At 48.7% G+C, this 17,754-nt stretch overlaps 2 protein-coding genes across 2 annotated transcripts; both read right to left on the bottom strand.

The window, feature by feature from the left end:
• Positions 1-1,703: 1,703 nt before the first annotated feature.
• Positions 1,704-2,975, bottom strand: LOC142853077 (free fatty acid receptor 3-like). Its single transcript, XM_075978021.1, has one exon. It carries the CDS (start codon positions 2,973-2,975, stop codon positions 2,016-2,018), a length of 960 nt encoding a protein of 319 aa, XP_075834136.1. The 3' UTR covers positions 1,704-2,015.
• An 11,964-nt stretch (positions 2,976-14,939) lies between these two features.
• LOC142841242 (free fatty acid receptor 1) lies at positions 14,940-17,305 on the bottom strand. The gene is made up of 3 exons (XM_075958069.1): positions 17,226-17,305; positions 16,830-16,909; positions 14,940-16,135 (listed from the first exon to the last, which is right to left on the bottom strand). Exon 3 carries the CDS (start codon positions 15,840-15,842, stop codon positions 14,940-14,942), a length of 903 nt encoding a protein of 300 aa, XP_075814184.1. The 5' UTR covers positions 15,843-16,135; positions 16,830-16,909; positions 17,226-17,305.
• Positions 17,306-17,754: the final 449 nt, after the last annotated feature.

The following is a 17,754-nucleotide window of genomic DNA, read 5'->3' as shown; positions in this document are numbered from 1 at the left end:
CTCACCTGGCTTCTTTGGCCCTGACTTGTTTCCATAGTATCCAAGATCCCAACAAACATGGGCATTTTCCCCCATTTTTTTTAAAAGATTGCCAGGAGCAGTGGCTCACGACTGTCATCCCAGGATTCAGGTGCCTGGTTTAGGTAAGGTGGAGAGTTTGAGGCCAGCCTGGGCTACAAAGAGATTCTCTTAGAAAAAACAAAATAAAAGTAACAGCAGTGGTGGCTGTCACCTTGAACCCAGCAGTCGGGGGGCAAAGGCACGTGGGTCTCTGAGTTCCAAGCCAGGCTGGTCTGCAGAGTTCCAGGACAGGTAGGACTACATAATGAGACCCTGTTTCAGGAAAACCAACCAACCAACCAACCAACCAATCAAACAACAACAACAACAACAACCACAAACAGTAGTGAGGCTGGATGGGATGTGTGGTGGTACAAGAGGCAGAGACAGGCAGAGTTCTGTGATTTGAGTGCCAGCCCTGTCGGCACATAAGTTCTAAGCCAGTTAGGGCTACATAGTGAGACCTTGTCTCAAAAACAAAAAAAGTGCTAGAGAGCTCAGTGGCTAAAAACACTGGCTGTTCTTGCAGAAGACCTGGGTTTGGCTCCCAGCATCCATACAGTGACTCACAGCCATCTGTAACTCCAGTTCCAGGGGATCCAATGTCTTCTGTTACTTCAGAGGGTCCCAGACACACGCATGCTACACAGACATACACACAGGCATGTTAACAACTCAAACACAAAAATAATAGATATTTTCAATGTCAAAACAGCTGTGAGCCAGTACTTGAGACCCAAACCCTGTGGCCTGGCTCCTCTCACAGATGTAAGACTAAAGTTTTCTAAGGGTTTCACAAACAAGACTCAGTTTTGTTCATAGAAAACAGCTCTTCTTGTGCAAGCCCGTGACCTGGGTTTTTACATCATGCTGAGATCCCCCAGTTCAAGTCAGGAATTTCATTCAAGTTCCTCAGCAGCTTCTTGAATTTGGGTTTAGTTTGTTTGTTTGTTTGTTGGTTGGTTGGTTCTTTTTGAGATGGGGTTTCCTGTATCAAAGCTGATAATCGAGGACCAACCCTTAACTTCTGACCTTGCTGCCACCTCTTCCTACTGCTGAGGTTACAGATGAACACAGCCATATCTGGATTATATAGTGCCAGGGACAGGAAGCAAGGCTTGTGCCTGCCGGGTAAGCACTCTGCCACCTGAGCTACATCCCCAGCCCTAAATAAAAAATAAAACAATAAAAATAAATAAATAAATAAACTTAAAGATAAAATTGTCTTCAGTTTCATTCCTCCAAGCCCGATCCTCCACAGGGACTTAGGAATTTTGCTCCATCCCATTCCTTCATCTACCACCTACACTACCCAGAAAAATCAAGAAGATATGAAAACATCATTTTCTTTTGCTAGGTCTGGAATTTATTTGGATAATTTTTCTCTTTGCCTACCATTGTTCATAAGTATCCCAGAAGATCTGAATTTATGGAACAGTGGGCGTTCTGGAAAACCCTTCACCAAGGCAGGCTATTTCCTCACTCCTAGATTCCTGTCTCCCCCACTCTGAAGAGTCAGAAGTCAGTGGCTGATACAGTTCCCCCACCCCAGGTCCCCAGCTCAATTCCAGAGCTGGGCAGCCTCCCCCATCTTCCCCATCATCCCCATCATCCCCACCTCCACCCCAGGAGGCACTGAAGCCTGCTGTGTGCAGCAGAGGTTAAGCTCTTTCTTCTAGAGAAATCTGTCCCATTACAACGTCCCAGAGTGGAATCCAGGGCGTATGAGGGGATGAGAAGGACAGTGACAGGGAGAGTCCAGAATGTGAGCACATCCTGGGAGAGCTGAGTGACTGCTGTGTCTTCAGCTTGTCACAGGAGTCTCATCTGTCCTGAGTTAGGAATGAAAGCCTGCAGACACACCTGCCTACTCCTTCCTGTCCCCTGCAGATATCGCTGCCAGTAAAGGCAATGGGCCAACGGTTCCACACCCCTTCTTTGGTCTTTCCTTTATTCTAGCTTGGACACTCCTTGGATGGTTCTTCTTCGTTCTTTACCGTCAATTCCAAGCTAGCTTCCTGAGTCCAACGCACACAACCTCTGGTCAGCCTTCCCAGGAGCTGCTGAAATTCGGCTTGGAACATGGAGGACGAAAAGTAGGCGACAAGAGGGTCTATGCAAGAGTTGAGGGTGCTGAGGAGGATCACAGAATTCCGCCAGGATGGACTCTCACCCCGGACATAGCCCACCACGTGGGACATATTGAAGGGGCCGAAGCAGACGAAGAAGATGAGCAGTGTGGCTGCTAGAAGTCCCATCACCCTCTTCCGCCTGCGCCGGCTGGCTCCTCGGCTAAGAATCCACACCAGGCGACTGTAGCAGTAACTTGTGATACACAGGGGCACCATGAAAAGGACCACAGCAATCTCTAGTCTCACAGGCAGCAGCACAGCCAGCTGGTCCTCCTGGAATTCCAGGTAACAGGTTTCATTGGTCTCCTGGCTGTAGGTGGCATTTCCCCAGTATTCAGTGACATAAACCACACTACAATGAGCTGACGCCAGGAACCAACAGAAACCGCTGACCACAGCAGCCTGGGCCAGCCGTGGCCGGGTCTTGTACCACAGTGGGTAGGCCACACTCAGAAGACGTTCGATGCTCACAGCCATCAGGAAGAGGGCGGTGAGGTAGATGGTAGTGAAGAAAAGGAACCCGGAGAGAGGGCAGAAGATGAAGGGCATTAGCCATCTCATGCCACAGGCTGCCTCCACCATGCGAAATGGCAGGAAAAGTAGCTGGAGCAGGTCCGAAAGGGTCAGGTTTAGCAAAAGTAAGTCCACAGCCACCGGGTGGTGGCGCAGCTTGCCCACGAAGACCACCAGGGCCATCAAGTTGAGGGGCAGTCCCACGAGGAAAACAAACAGGTACACGGAAAAGAAAATCCAATGATTGCCAGGAGAGAGGCTCACCGCCATGGTCAGGGTTGCTAGTGAGAGGTGAACAGGGAGATAATGGGGGGAGTCAGGAAATCTTCTGTTCCCCCACCACGAGACTTACCCACCAGGCTGGAGTGTTGCCATCACTGTCCACCCCCACCACCCGGTCACCACTTACTCTCCCCTGCAGGGTCATCCTTCCTGCCTTCTTGCCTTTCCTGTCCCTGACCCGGTGTAGACATCACCAAAATGTCTCCCCCTGTGACTCCCACGCCCGTACTCACCAGTTTATTGGAAAACTGGTGCTCCTCTGCCCTGTACCGTGCTGGCTCCTCCAACAACAGGCAGTGAGCTAATTGTCCAGTGATAAAGACTTCGTGGTGCCTATGACATCAGCTGGGCTGTGTCCATATGCAAAAAAAGAAGAAGAGGAAGGAGAAGAAGAAGAAGAAGAAGAAGAAGAAGAAGAAGAAGAAGAAGAAGAAGAAGAAGAAGAAGAAGAAGAAGAAGAAGAAGAAGAAGAAGAAGAAGAAGAAGAAATTTCAAGGCTGTGCACATGGCTGCAAGTATACAGTCTCAACTGGGACCTTCCTTCTCCCTACTTTGACTTCATCTCCTCCACTTGGGCTTTGTTATGCTTCTTTAGAATGGGCATAGCGAGGGCTCATCGGAGTGGGAGATAGGCTGCACGGAGTGATGGCTGGCTGTGCGGCTGGCTATCTCTTGCTAACTCTGGAACTTCAGACAAATGAGAACAGCTCTGTGTCTCCTACTCTATAACACAGAGGTGACAACACAGATTCACAGATGAAAACCTACACTGGTCCAGTTAGGTAGCTCAGTAGCAGGAACACTTAGACTGAGCCGTATCTCAGTTGGTAGAGCACTTGCCTTTTACGCATGAAGCCACGAGTTCGAGCCCCAGCACACAAAACAGGTGTGGTGGTGCATACCTGTAATCAAGAAGAAGAATCAGCAGGATCAAGAGTTCAAGGTCATCATCAGCTCCTGGCTACACACACTTTGAGGCTAACCTGGGCTTAATGAAGCCCTGTCTCAAATAAACCATAACATGCTAAGCACATAGAATAGAGCCTGGCCCAACCTTGCACCTTGTGGTACAGGCAAGGATCCGGGATGATGGGTGAATGTGATTATGACTCCACCATATTCTCCCTGTTCACCTCTCACTAGCAATCCTGACCATGGCAATCTCTCCCTGCAATCATTGGCTTTTCTTTTCCATGTACCTGTTCATGTATGGATTTTGTGGTGTGTAAATTATATTGATTAGTTCGTTAACAGGGTGGTGTGAGTGAGCCAAGTTGTTTTTATTGCTTCCGGGTTTGCATTTAGTGAGAGATAAATAAAGACATCAATACTAAAAAGGAAGTTCCATCTCCTGGGGGAGCTGGATAACCAAGAGATCTAGTTGGGGATCAGGGTGGTGGGCCTGGTGGAGGAAGCCAGAGACATTGGATCTTGAGGGCCTCGTGGGCTCAGGGAAGGAACTTGAGTGACCCCTGAGTGGGAGGAAGAACAGGCAACTGGGGACTGTGGCCCCACCCCCAGCAGGTACTCCAGGGCAGTGGGAACACAGGTTCCAAACACTGGGGGAAGGGGAAGGCTGGGAAGGGCAGGCAGTGGGGTAGCACTACTGAACTGTCACTAAAAGTCTCTGATTTCTCCACTGCCCAGGGGCCGTGTCTATATCTGGCTTGCATGGTGAATGAAGACATGAAATAAAAGTGTTGTGCTCAAGTCTGTGCAGTCCCCACAAAAGTCAACAAGGAAACCGAGTCCCATATGTAAAAGCAAAGAGCCTTTATTTTACAAGTTGGCACACTTGGTCTCTCCGCATGTCCAAAGTATTAGAATAACCAAAGACCCCCCCCAGCTCAATTTGAATAGGATTTTATAGTAGTAAAGGTGGGGGTGAGGTGATTTTAGGTTTTAAGACCCCTGATTGGATGACATTTGTCTAGGGTGTCCTGGTGAAAGTGCCCTGGCAGGTGATCCTATCTACAGTGCTTGGAATGCTAGGCATTTCCTTTGAATGGTCTGTTCTGGGGTGGGGGTCAGGTAACTCAGCTTGTGGTTCCTTTTGCAGCTAGGCATTGCCTAGGGTAAACTACTGAGCCTTCAGCCTCCATTTAAATTCATCAATGGCCAGAGTCCCAGGTGATAATGGTTGGAAGTAAAGAACTTCCTTTGGGTGACCTGCTCAGACTTAGCTTATCATGGCTGGTCCTCACATTTCCCCCTTCAAGAGCACCTAAGACAGGACCCAATCTTGGGTCCTGCTTGCCCCTGCTTTTAAGGAGGCATGAAACTAACTTAAATTAATAAACCTATTAATTGACAACTCTGCACCCAGTATATCAACAGGCACTATAGGTAGTTATCTTGTCCCCCATACCAGGGAGTATCCACTTTGTCTGCCTTTTGATCTATTTTGGGCAGGGGGCATCGAAAGACGTGTTTCTTTTCACAACAACTTCAAGCTGACATTGGGGCATTGTTATCCAGGCCCAAGTAGGTTGAAAGGCTAGCCAAAGTGGGGGAGCATTTAGACAATGGGGCCCTCATCAGACTCCGTTGAAGGATCTGGGAGTGTTCATATCAGCTGGACTGGTTCACATCCGCTTTCAGAAAGTCCAGGGCTCACCGCCATTCAGAGCAGGTTGTAGTCAGCAACTGATGCATCTGCCAACCAAGTGGAAGCCTATTGAGATAAGTTTAAACCAGGAACAAAAATTAATATTTAGAAAAAGAGCAGATAACAGATGTCTATAAACAGGAGGTATTGACTCTCACACCTTTGAGTCCTAGCTAACAAGTTGGCTATAGCTTTGTGGAAGGATCTGGATACCTTTTGCTATTAAACTGACATTATAACTGCCCTAGCTGTTGTTCCTAATTTCAGGCTGGCTTTCTTGTCTGCGGGGTTAAAGGGTAAAGACGTTACGCGGGAAAGGAGACACAGACACGCGGAGGTCCCACGTGGGTGCACTTTTAATGGGGAAGGGGTAACAGCGGGCAGGTACAGGTGTGTGGACACAACAGGAGAAGTGGGGGAAAAGGGGGAAAAGGGAAGGGGGCTCTTAGCGACCCTCGCCTTTTAACGAGGAATGCAAAGGCTTCTGGGAAATGTGTCCGTAATCCAGGGGAACGCTGGGAGCTGTAGTTCCGCAAAGGAACAACATTTCACCCTTTTGGTTTGATTAAAAAAAAAATTGGGGGACCTCAAAGGGTAGGGAATGGGGGCGTAGCCCGGTTTCTCATGACTGCTTCCTGCTGGCTTTGGGCGTCAGGGGATCCAGGGAGTGTCCGATTATTCTGGCGATGTCCCACTGGCGTTAGAGGTTGCTGGTGTCCTTGAGATCGCTGGTGTCTGGGGTGGCTGATTGTCCCGCTGGCATTTGAAGTCTTGGCTGGCGTCTGAGGTGGCTGATTGAAGAAATCTGTCTGGCTTTTTCTGAGTAGCTGGGTCATCATTACGATGCTAGAAGACAAAAGTTGCATTAGAGAGGAAAAACAATTAAAGGGGAGAGGAGGTTAAAAGGGGGAATCTGGGGTGGGATTAGAGGGGAGATCCAGGATGGGGGAGTCTTAGGAGGTCTGGGGTTAAGAATCATAAAAAATTAAATGATACTTATTCCGTTAATGATCTGCTTGTGTTTGATTTGTTTAGGTGGGTCAGGCTGGCATCCTGGAGCTTAAAGAAAGTGTCTTAAAAGAAATAGATTTTAACCGTATATTCCTTAACATTTCAGGGGCCACTGCTGCAGTCAGCAGCTGACCTGTTATGTCAAGGAGCTTTGTTGAGAATCTGCTTACCACCTGAGCCCTTGACTCCGTATTTGATGATGGTATCTGTAACGACAGCTGGATGGTTATTTATGAATTTAAAGAAGGGAGGGTGTGCTAACACAGCGACAGATGGGACCACTGTCTTCCTTAGACTGGAGTAGAGGGGGCTGAACCCGGTGTCCTTTGGAACTTAAGAGAACAAGGTCCGTCTGAGTTACTGTGTATGAAGGATTATCTTGAGCCATGGAGATGAACGGTTTAAGATGTGACAGGTGAATCCAATGAGGAATTCCTTCAAAACTCTGGGCCGTTATCTTTTGGCAGATCTCGCAGGAGGCTGCTGTAGCTTTTAGGAACCTGATATCCTTAGGTGCGGGTGTTTTAAGTGAATAACAACGGGAGAGTGGTGGTTAGTGATGGCGGGAGCCTAGAGGGGCTTTGGAAGATCGAGGGGGAGGCGTAGGACAGGGTGGAGACGCTTTAAGCTGCCTGTGTGACCTGTGGCAGAGAGGAGACGGGGAAGAATCCGAAGACGCTTCCGATTTTCTGTGTGACCTATGGCGGGAAGAAATTTTCAGCTGTTTGCGCGACCTGTTGTGGGAGAAGTGGGATGAGGCTGGTTCAGAGAGAGAGCGGGTAGGTAACCCAGAAGAATATTTATGCGGGACTCCTGGAGACCTAGGAATGAAACGTTTAGAAGCGACATGGGGAAAAGGTGCAGGCGAGTCCTTCCTGTTCCTAGAAGAAACCTTGGAGGAAAGAGGAATGGGTGAGCCGTCACTTTCGCTCGACTGGGCAGAGCGAGAGTGAGGGGCCCCTCGAGGCCGGGGGGGGGGGGGGGGGGGGTTGGAGGCCAGGGGTGGTGGTGGAGGTTTGTCTGCCGGATCCATGGCGGGAACAGAGGGTCCCTGGAGGGATGGCATTGGTAGTTTTACAGAGGGAATCAGGGCGTGAGGTTTGAGAGCTTCCAGAAGCTGTCCGAGAGGAGAGGATGGGGAAATTGTTTTAGACGGCTTGGAGCCCATGACTAGAAACGTAAACCTGTCCGCAGAAGGTACCGGGGTACCACGAACACGGCAGCCCTGAGTACAGGTGTCCATGCACCCAGGGGGCTCGTGCTATTGCTCAATTGGCCCGAGCCCAGCTACTGACGGGGAAGCCCTGGCTGGGAGGAGACAATTAAGCTTTTGGGGGCTGACCGCACAGCCCAGAGGGCAACCGCTTCGCAGTGGGCCGTAAAGAAGACAGAGAAAGATTAGAAAAAGAGAGGGAGAAGCTGGAAGCACCGAGCTTCCAGGCGTGGACTGAGGCAGGTTTTAGCCGAGGGCGGAAAGCCGGGGGAAGGGGGAGGGGAGTTGGCAACCTTACCCAGGATGCACCAAAGAAAGCTGGCCGGACAGTCCCTGAGCGCCTGGAGGAAGGAAGCCAACTTATGTTAACTCACGAATCAGTCGGTGTTAAATGGCCGTGGTAAACAGGTGGAGGTGGTTGCAGGCGGTTGGTTCAGACCTTGTGCCAGTGAAGCCCAGAGGCAAAGCCTCAGGCACCAGGACAGAAAGGTTACCGAGTGGAAGGCGGCACCAATTGTTGTTCCTAATTTCGGGCTGGCTTTCGTGTCTGCGGGGTTAAAGGGTAAAGACGTTATGCAGGAAAGGAGATACAGACACGCGGAGGTCCCACGTGGGTGCACTTTTAATGGGGAAGGGGTAACAGCGGGCAGGTACAGGCGTGCAGACACAACAGGAGAGGCGGGAGAAAAGGGAAGGGGGGGGTCGTAGCTACCCTTGCCTTTTAACAAGGAATGCAAAGGCTTCTGGGAAATGTGTCCGTAATCCAGCGGAACGCTGGGAGCTGTAGTTCCGCAAAGGAACAACACTAGCCATCAATACTATCAGAGATCTCAGAAGGATAAATAAAGTATATCTGAGTACAGGCCAAATAGTTTCTGAATCTATTAAAAATTAAGGGACAAGAGTCCATATACAGTTAGTCATACCCAGGTCTCCATAGCATTGGAGGCAGAAATATCCAGAACAGCAGTCTTACTGTCTAAGCCAGGCCCAAAGGGTGAACTTTTCTTTTTCTGTGGAAGAGGGACATGGAAAAGACTGACCTTATTTTGTCTAGGCAAAAGTGGTGCAATCAATTCTCCAGGGTCCTGCTGTTTGTCCACAGTCTGGACCGGGTCCAGGCCGCAGGTGTTGCACTGGGGGTCATCTAGCCCAGTGGTCAGCATCATCGTAATCCAGGTGGAGACATCATAGTGTCTCATAATCTTCTTTGGAGACCTTGGGTTACTGCTAGGATCTCAAAGTCTCTGTCTAATGTAATAAGCTTTTTAATCATCATTTTAAATGCCATATTCTGCAGATCTCTGAAGTATGAGGGCTGCCTAGATATGTCCTATTAGACAAACTTTGTTTTTTATTACTTGCTTTAAGTTTGACTTTGAAAACATATACAGGGAACTAAATAAGGCTTAATTCCTGTAACTAATTATATCAGCACTTTAAAGATGAATAACTTTTGTTTTTTAACAGTCTATAATAAGTTAGCCACTTTTATAAGAACTCCATACTCTGTAAAGCTAATAAAGAAACTGAATTAGTCATTCCGAGGGTAAGCACAGAACAAGTTTATATCTCGCTGTTAGTGCTGTCTCCTGCAAAGGCAAGGAACAGGTCCCAGGGTGAAATGGGAGCATGAGGGAGTCTAAGACCTGGCATTGCCCTAGGTAACTAAGGTCTACCTTTTTGTTGATCTACCAAGCTGACCTGAGAATGCTGCCCTGGGCTCTTTATTTTTTGCCCTTCACAAATACTGATTACAGGAATCCATCATGGGTCCTGTCCAAGGGCTCAAATCTGTTGATAAGAAGAAGCAAGATCATGAGGGGCCTGTTAAAGCTAGAAGTAAGGTTAACCAAGGAGACCAGTTGAACAAGTTTTCATACAGCTCCCTGTGCGTGTTTTGCTCTCTATCATTAACAAGGCCATTGAATCTCTAATTACCTCAGAGTGATTGACACAGAAACAATATTTTTTTTCCCAGAAGAGGAGGTCTAAACCTCTTAGTATTAATAAAAAAAATTATGATTCAGTTTATCTAAATAGCTTAAACCCTAACAATATAAAACATAATATAAAACATCTTATAGCACAGATATCTCACAGCTTTATAAATTTATATAAAAACTTAAAATCTCTTAAATGTCTTTTTTGTTTTATTAAAAATAAAGTACTTTTTTGGTCCCACACTGTCAGGAGCCATTTCCCCACAAAAGTATTGCAGGGACCATTGTCCTGGGGAGTTTGCAGAGAGCTCTACACCCCAACGGTATTAAGAACTGTTTTGTTGGCAGAGCCTACCCCACACCCAACTATCTTGAGCTATCTGTTAGTGGAACCCGCCCCACATTCCAACTATCTAGAGAACTAGGTGTGTCAACTCGTGACTTCCTGACCAAGGAATTGTGACCTGACCAATCGTAACTGCCTGGCCGATGACCTCATGACTGGCTGGGACCATTGCTGCAAGATCCCTTCCTGCCCTGGCCCTGCCCCCATCCCAACCCAAATTCCTCATCCAGGGGCTATATAAGCTGCAACCATGATGCTAATAAACGGAGGCTTTGACAACATCTTGCTTGGCCTTCTTCCTCTTTCCTGCCCATGTCTTTTCAGATAGCGCCTCTCCAGGACCCTGGAATAACTGACCCGCCAGGGCGGTCTACACCACCCTCGACAGCGTATACGTAGCCTGTCTTTTAGATCTCGGTCTACTCCATTTTATTGTAGGTGGTACTTGTGGTGACTATCACCTGGCACTGGCATTTTTTAAACTATTAAGGTCCATTATTGCAACTGTATTTTTTTTATTTTAACAAAATGGCTATCTAAAATTTAAAATAAAATTATGCCTTGTGTTTTTATAAGAAATTACCCATGCATAGATTTTAAGTAAATAAAGCATGGGTCTAACAAAGGAAGAGCCATAATATGATTTTAAAAAAAACAGCATATAGCAGTTTTAACATTATCTATACCAAAAAGTCATCTGAATTTTTGCCAACCCAAATTTAGTAATCAGAACGCAGTAATAAATTTCTGAAGTAAGGCCCATAATAGCACAAATAGTTCTAGCTCAGCTCCATGCTTGCAAGAAAGCTTACACAGACAAACTTTTTAACCAAAAAGCACACTTAGTATTTGCATGTGTGAGAAACCACCAGCAAACAGAGTTTAGACAAGATAAAAACTCTTACCAAAGTCTTTTTGTGTGTTTTTTCCATCAATGGCACATGGCTACAATATTTTAAACAAGAACAGAAACATGCATATATTATTTTTAAAAACCCTTTAAATTTACATCATGTAATATCCTGTGCCAGTGTGAAACATTTGAGACCAACAATAGGGGGTTTTTTGTACATTAACCAATAATAATTTGTAACCAGCCCCTATAAATGATGACAGATATTTATAACCCATTGAATCTGAAAGAGTCCTTGACCCACGGTGCCAAACCTTGGTCAGCATGAAGCTCCCAGAGCAGGCAGAGGAAACTCATTCACCAGCATGGGAGGGAGCAGGGTGATAATGTAGCATGTGGGGGAAGAAGATTGTTAACCTCTCCAAGTCATAGCAATTAACTCCAGATTCTCTGTTCAGTGCTTGAAATCCTATTGGGCTACATCCGCCCACTACAACTGTGGCTGGCAGCCTTGCTACATTGTAACAACAAGGTTGCATAGCCCAGCCACTCATCCACACAAGCATGCTGCCCTATCTCTAAACTCCTGTAAGTGAACACAATATCAAAGTCAAAGAAGTCATGATTTGAGCCTGTCAACGTCAGTCTAAGCCAGGACAAAACAAAACAATACACAGACACACAGCACAAAGAACAGGACAATGGCTCCAAATCAAACCAAAGACACAGCTTCAAGCTGTTTTGCAGGTGTGACCTGCCCCTTTATCGCAATGAGACCCCACTGTCCGCGTGTCTCACCAGAGAACTGACCATGCTACATGTGTGTCTCCCCGCACTTTCCGAGTGTCACACCACAGAATTGAGAGACCCGCATGTCTACCCATGCTACCCACATATCTCCCCAGAGAGAACACCTTCTGCAGAAGGGCCCCAGGGACGTCTCCCTGGGAGTCCTGCGTGTGATCTTTTTGCCTGTCCGCAGATTGACTTAAGCACTACTGGGTCCACTCACAGACATGAGACATGAGACATGAAACAAAATACAGAAACGTACCTGCTGGCTGAAGGCTCTATGGGTGGTAGTCTTAGTGGGCTTTGGGGGATCCTGGACAAGCCCCCAATGTTATGCCCAAATCCGCGAAGTCGCCGCAAAAGTCAACAAGGAAGGCAAGTCCCATATGTAAAAGCAAAGAACCTTTATTTTAATCAAGTTTGCAAACTCAGTCTCTCTGCATATCCAACGTATTGGAATAACCAAAGACCCACGAGCTCAATTAGAATAGGGTTTTATAATAGTAAAGGTGGGGATGAGGGGTTTTTAGGTTTTAAAACCCCTGATTGGCTGACATTTGTCTAGGGTGTCCTGGTGAAAGTGCACAGGCAGGTGTTTCTATCTACAGCACTTGGAATACCAGGCTTTGCCTTTGAATGGTCTGTTCTGGGGTGGGGGTCAGGTAACTCAACAAGTGGTTCCTTTTGCAGCTAGGCATTGCCTCAGGGTAAACTACTGAGCCTTCAGCCTCCATTTAAATCCATCGATGGCCAGAGTCCCAGGTGATGATGGTTGGAAGTAAAGAACTTCCTTTGGGTGACCTGCCCAGACTTAGGTTATTATGGCTGGCCCCCATAAAAAGGAAGAGGACGTGATTACTCCTAAAGTATAGCAGGATTTTTACTGTCGAGATAAAGGAGAAAGCAGGCGGCAGTGGGGGGGCGGGGGAGTCCAGGCTGAACATGGCTGGTAGGCTAAACCGGACCATGAGAGGATGGGCATGGAGGGAGAGGAAGAGAGGAGCTGACCAAGAGACTGCTGTAGCCAAAATTGCTGCCTTATACTGGTATCAGGGTCCGGAGAATGGAAGCAGAAGCCCAGCCCCAGGAAGGTAGAGGATTAGGGTAGAGGCCAGGTGAGGAGAGATGGGAGCAGCCACAGGTACTGAGGGATGCTGGAAAAGTTGACCAGCATCCACTTTGATATATTGTAAGTTAGTCTGAATTTTATTTTCTTGTGGTTGTTGGTTTGTTTTTCGAGACAGGGTTTCTCTGAAACTAGCCCTTGTGGACCAGGCTAGTCCCAAACTCACAAAGATTCCCCCACCTCACCTCTGGCACCCAAGTGCTGATATTAAAGTCGTGCACAACCACTGCCTGGCTAACACTAAATTTTCTTTGCTAAGAATCAGGAGTATCTATCCATAAGACAAATGTTTGCTTGGCACCTACTATGTGCTGCCTCTCTTCTAAGTGTGGTGATCTACTGTTCGAACCCTTACATTCAAACACGTAAAAGGCCACAAAGAGATCCCCCCCCCCGTTTTTTTTTATCTTTTTGAGACTGGGTCTCACTATATAACCCTAGCTGTTCTGGAACTCACTATATAGACCAGGCTTGCTGTGAACACCCAGATAGATAATTTGTATGCCCAAGGAGATAATTTCTATGAACCAGTTCATGCGCTCTGGCCACTATGCTGTTGCTCATTGGAAGCTTTATTGTCTTGAGAAGAAGAAACTTGATTCTGACACCTGGCCCCATCAGAGATGCCCAGTGCCTGTCTTCTTCATGAAGCTCTCCTCTGCCCTCTCTCTGAGGACTGGGGTGTGCTTCTTCTCCTTATTCAAATGGACCACCAGTACAACTGACACCACAAGGTTTTCTAGATGTCCAGTAAGCCTTCAGGATCTTGCTTGGAAGGACACAAACTCTACCCCATCTTTTTGGGGGGAGGCTTCTTAGCCTTCCAAAAAATGAAGGTGGTCATTACTGCAGTATTTTGGACTGACTAGGGGAAGACATCCCTCGTCTGGAGCATCACCTTCAAAACAGAGATGCAGGAGGCATCTGTGATGGAGTCTGCTCAAATCAAATAGAAGCTCCCCAGGGCTGATAGAGCAAAAAAAAAAAAAAAAAAAAAAAAAAAAGCCACAGAATCTCATTGGTGTTGGCTCCCTCTGCTGGGCACTGTGACTGGTGCAACCGGTCCATCTGGACAGCAGACAACTGCCTGGATCAACAGCTTTTGTGAATTGGGCAATTGTGGCCTGTGCCAAAAGCCTCAGCTTCTATGGAGGCCAAGGCTGGGGAATCACTTGAGTCCAGGAGTTCAAGCCCAATCTGGCTACTACCATGCCTAAACTCTGTTAAAACATAAGAGAAGGGGAGTACCTGGGGACATAGCCCAACCATAGAGCACTAGCCTAGAAGGTCCAAATCTCTCTCTCTCTCTCTCTCTCTCTCTCTCTCTCTCTCTCTCTCTCTCTCTCTCTCTCTCTCTCTCTCTCTCTCTCTCTCTCCCTCCCTCCCTCCCTCCCTCCCCCCTCTCTCCCTCCCTCCCTCCCTCCCTCCCCCCCCTCTCTCTCACACACACATACACACACACACACACGCACACACACCACACACAGGGATGAGGCTACTCTTCTTGGAAGGTTTGTAGGAGGATGAATGAGACAGCTGGAAAGACAAGATACAGTTCGAAAGTGCATGCAGGTCAGTCCACAAAACCCCTGCAACTCTCCAGCCTGCTTTCCGCCATCAACTCGAATGCTGCCCTCTAGTGGTTCCAAAGAAGGATGGCAGGATCATGATGCTGTCTCCTTCAGAAATGAAAATGCTCTTCCCTCAGAAGTTATTTCAGAGAAATACTCCAAAATCAGATCAGGATGGTGGTGATGCTCCTGAGCAGAAGCAAGCCTCTTCCTCACCTCCAGGAGTGCGGGGCTGCGCACAGCCTAGGCGAGCAGGTGGTTAGGACATAAGTGTCAGAAGCAGTAGGAGGCAAGCTGGGATGTATCAGGCAGGTATACTGGCCCCCAGTTCTTGACCTTTACTCTCTTCTTTGTACAAGGACACTGTTCTCTCCAGGTGCGGCCCTTCCCATGAGTGGTTTCTGTGATGGCTTTAGACCCAGATGCTCCTTAGGGGCATGGCAGACATATTCAATTATACGCAATGGCCCTTGCCCCAAGAGGTGGATGCTACTTCTGAATTGTTCCTCCGTGAGTCCTTGAAATACAGACTGTCCCCCGGCCAGGACCTCTTCCCAAGTAGCCGGTGACCAGTGGGTTGAGCACCACACTCCAGGCCCCTGTGATGAGCCCCAACTTCCTCCAGGAGCCTCCTAAGTCTGGGTTTATGAAACTAGCCACATTGGAGGCATTGTAGGGCCCCAAGCAGAGCAGCAGCGTGAGAAGAGCTCCCCCAGCCACCCAAGCTGCCCTGAGCTTCCGCTTGTGGCTCAGGCCTGAGTGGGCCAGGGCCCGGAGGCAGCCCACGTAACAGAAGGCAGTGATGACCAAGGGCAGAAAGAAGAGCAGGATGGAGAAACTGAGGCGGGCAGGGCGGGCCGAGTTGGGATCCCAGGCTTCCAGGCAGACCGGGGAACCATTCACGGCTATGTTAATTCCCAGAGAACCGGTGGCGTTGTTCAGCCAGCCTCCAGGAGCCTCCAAGCCAAAGACCAGGCCCAGGTGGCAGAGGACAAGGGCCCATATAGCCACACACACACCCCAGGAATAGCGGGGCCTCCGAATAGCTTGGTACCCGAAGGGGAAGGCAGCTCCCAGGTAGCGACCAGCACTGAGAGCTGCCAGGAAGCCTCCACCCGCATAGAGTGGAGCAAAGTGGGCCACGACAAAGACAGGGCAGAGGGGGAGTGGCAGTGGCCAGGCCCCAGAAGCCAGGGCCTCCACAGCCTTCAGGGGTAGAGTGATGGCCAGGAGGAGGTCAGAGCAGCTCAGGTGGAGCGCATAGACCAGGCTGGGGGTGAGACGCAGTCTTGCGTGGGCCACTGCACCTCGGATGGCCAACAAATTCAGCGGGAAGCCCAGAGCAAAAGCAGACACATAGAGGACAAAGGAGAGCTGTGGGGGCAGGGCCATGGAGCACGGTGCGATGGGTGCTGGTCTCTGTTGCTCCTGCTTACTGTTCTCAGTTCATCAGCAGAGGAAAGAAGGTTCTTGAACCTCACACTGGTGTCCCTACTGCCCAGTCCCGGCGCCTCCTGATGATGCCTAGGACCACAAGAGGAAATGGGGACTGGAGAGCCACAGCCCTAAGCAGAATCGAGGAGTCCTCTCAGTCCCCAGCTGTCCTCCACAGTACCGTCTCGATTCGGTGTAATAGGAAAAGATAGAAGGTTCCAGAGCTGAGGTGACTTCTGTTCTCATAGACTCTGGGAAGAGAGGAGCAGAAGGAAGTCAGAACCAGGCTGCATGCATGTCAGACATCTGAGTTCCTTCCCTGTCCATTACTCCATGACCAGAGTTGCTGGACCCCCTCAATAGGAAAGACCCTTCACCAGAGAAATCAGGAGCTGGAGATTAGTTCAGCAGTTAAGCAGGCATGCAGCTTCCAGGAGTAGGGAATCCCAGAAGCTTCCAGGAGTAGGGAATCAATCGCCTCCCAGCCAGCCAACTCCAGTTACATTTTCCTTCGCCACTGTACACACATACACAGCATTTTTTTTAATGGGTAGCCCAGGCTGGCCTCAAACCTGTCATCTGGCTGTCTCTGTCTCCTTCAGCAGATCCTACTGGCTCTTGCTACAACAACCGGCCACATTTTATTGTTAAGAAAAATCCCAGGCATGGTGGCACACACCTCTAATGCCAGCAGAAGCAGAAAGACCTCTGTGCATTTGAGGCCAGCCTGATCTATATATCGAGTTCTAGGACAGCCAGGGATACAAAGTGAGTCCCTGTTACAGAGAGAGATCTAAAAACACATACAGGCAGGGAGCAGCAGGCAAAGGGAATGGTAAGGTGACAGCCCCATGGCAAGCCAGTGCCCAGCAGTGTATAACACCTCAGGGAACATCCTGGCACTGGCCTCCAGAGAAGAGAGGAGCCTTCGAAAACAGGACTCACCTCTTAGTGCTGCCGGATTTCTCTGAGGCTCAGGAGTCCCCTTGCAGGGCTATTAGATGATGCCCAGGATGGGCAGTGAGCTGGAAGGCAGAGAAGGGCGGGGCGGTCATTAGCAGGAGGTCCTAGCAGCCTGGATGAGCAGCTGATGGAGCATCCTATGATAATCTGCAGGAGGTGAGGGTGTCCAGAGGAGGGATGGGAGTATGACTGGCTTGTTTGAAGACCTTAAAGAGGCAGGGTTCATGAGGCACAACACTGTGCCCTTCTGACTCATTCACTGCCTGTTCAAACCCACCCACACAGAGCGGGATCTGCCCCAGTGCCAGGTGAGCTCATGGGCAGACCCTGGCTTTATTGACTCACTCCTAGGTAACCCGGGGAAAAAAAGGCTGCAACCTTTAATTCCAGCTGTTCTGGAAGTTGATGTAGGAGCATCACAAGTTCAAGACCAACCCGGGTTACAGAGTGAGTTCAACTTCAGACTGGAAAACATAAAATGACACTGTCTCAAAATGAAAACTGATGTAGGAACTCGAGATAGGGCTCTGTGGTGCACCCACCTGCCTAGAATCCTTCCCAGGGCTGGGGTGTGGCTCAGTGGTTGGGCACCTGCCTAGAATCCCCCAGTGAGGAACTAGGAGTGTGCTTCAGTGATTGAGTACTTCCCTAGCTTACACAAGACCCAGTTTCCAACCCCAAACCCGTAATTTATTTTTAATTTCTGTTTCGCCTATATACACACCTGGCAGTTCTGGTCTAAATTCTATGCAGCAACATTTTCAATGAGGGTTCACAATATTCCCTAAGCATCTCACTTGGTGGTCATTCAAGGCTCCTCTGGCTGTATGACCCCATGTCTGCTATCTCTGCTAAAAGGCTGGCCTCATGAGTGCCAAGGTCTGCCTTGCCCAGGGCATGGTGCCCC

The sequence above is a fragment of the Microtus pennsylvanicus genome, chromosome 1, assembly GCF_037038515.1.
Source record: "Microtus pennsylvanicus isolate mMicPen1 chromosome 1, mMicPen1.hap1, whole genome shotgun sequence".
Taxonomy (NCBI): Eukaryota; Metazoa; Chordata; class Mammalia; order Rodentia; family Cricetidae; genus Microtus; species Microtus pennsylvanicus.
Note: the sequence above shows the minus strand (reverse complement) of the source record. Positions and strands in the feature narration are given on the sequence as shown.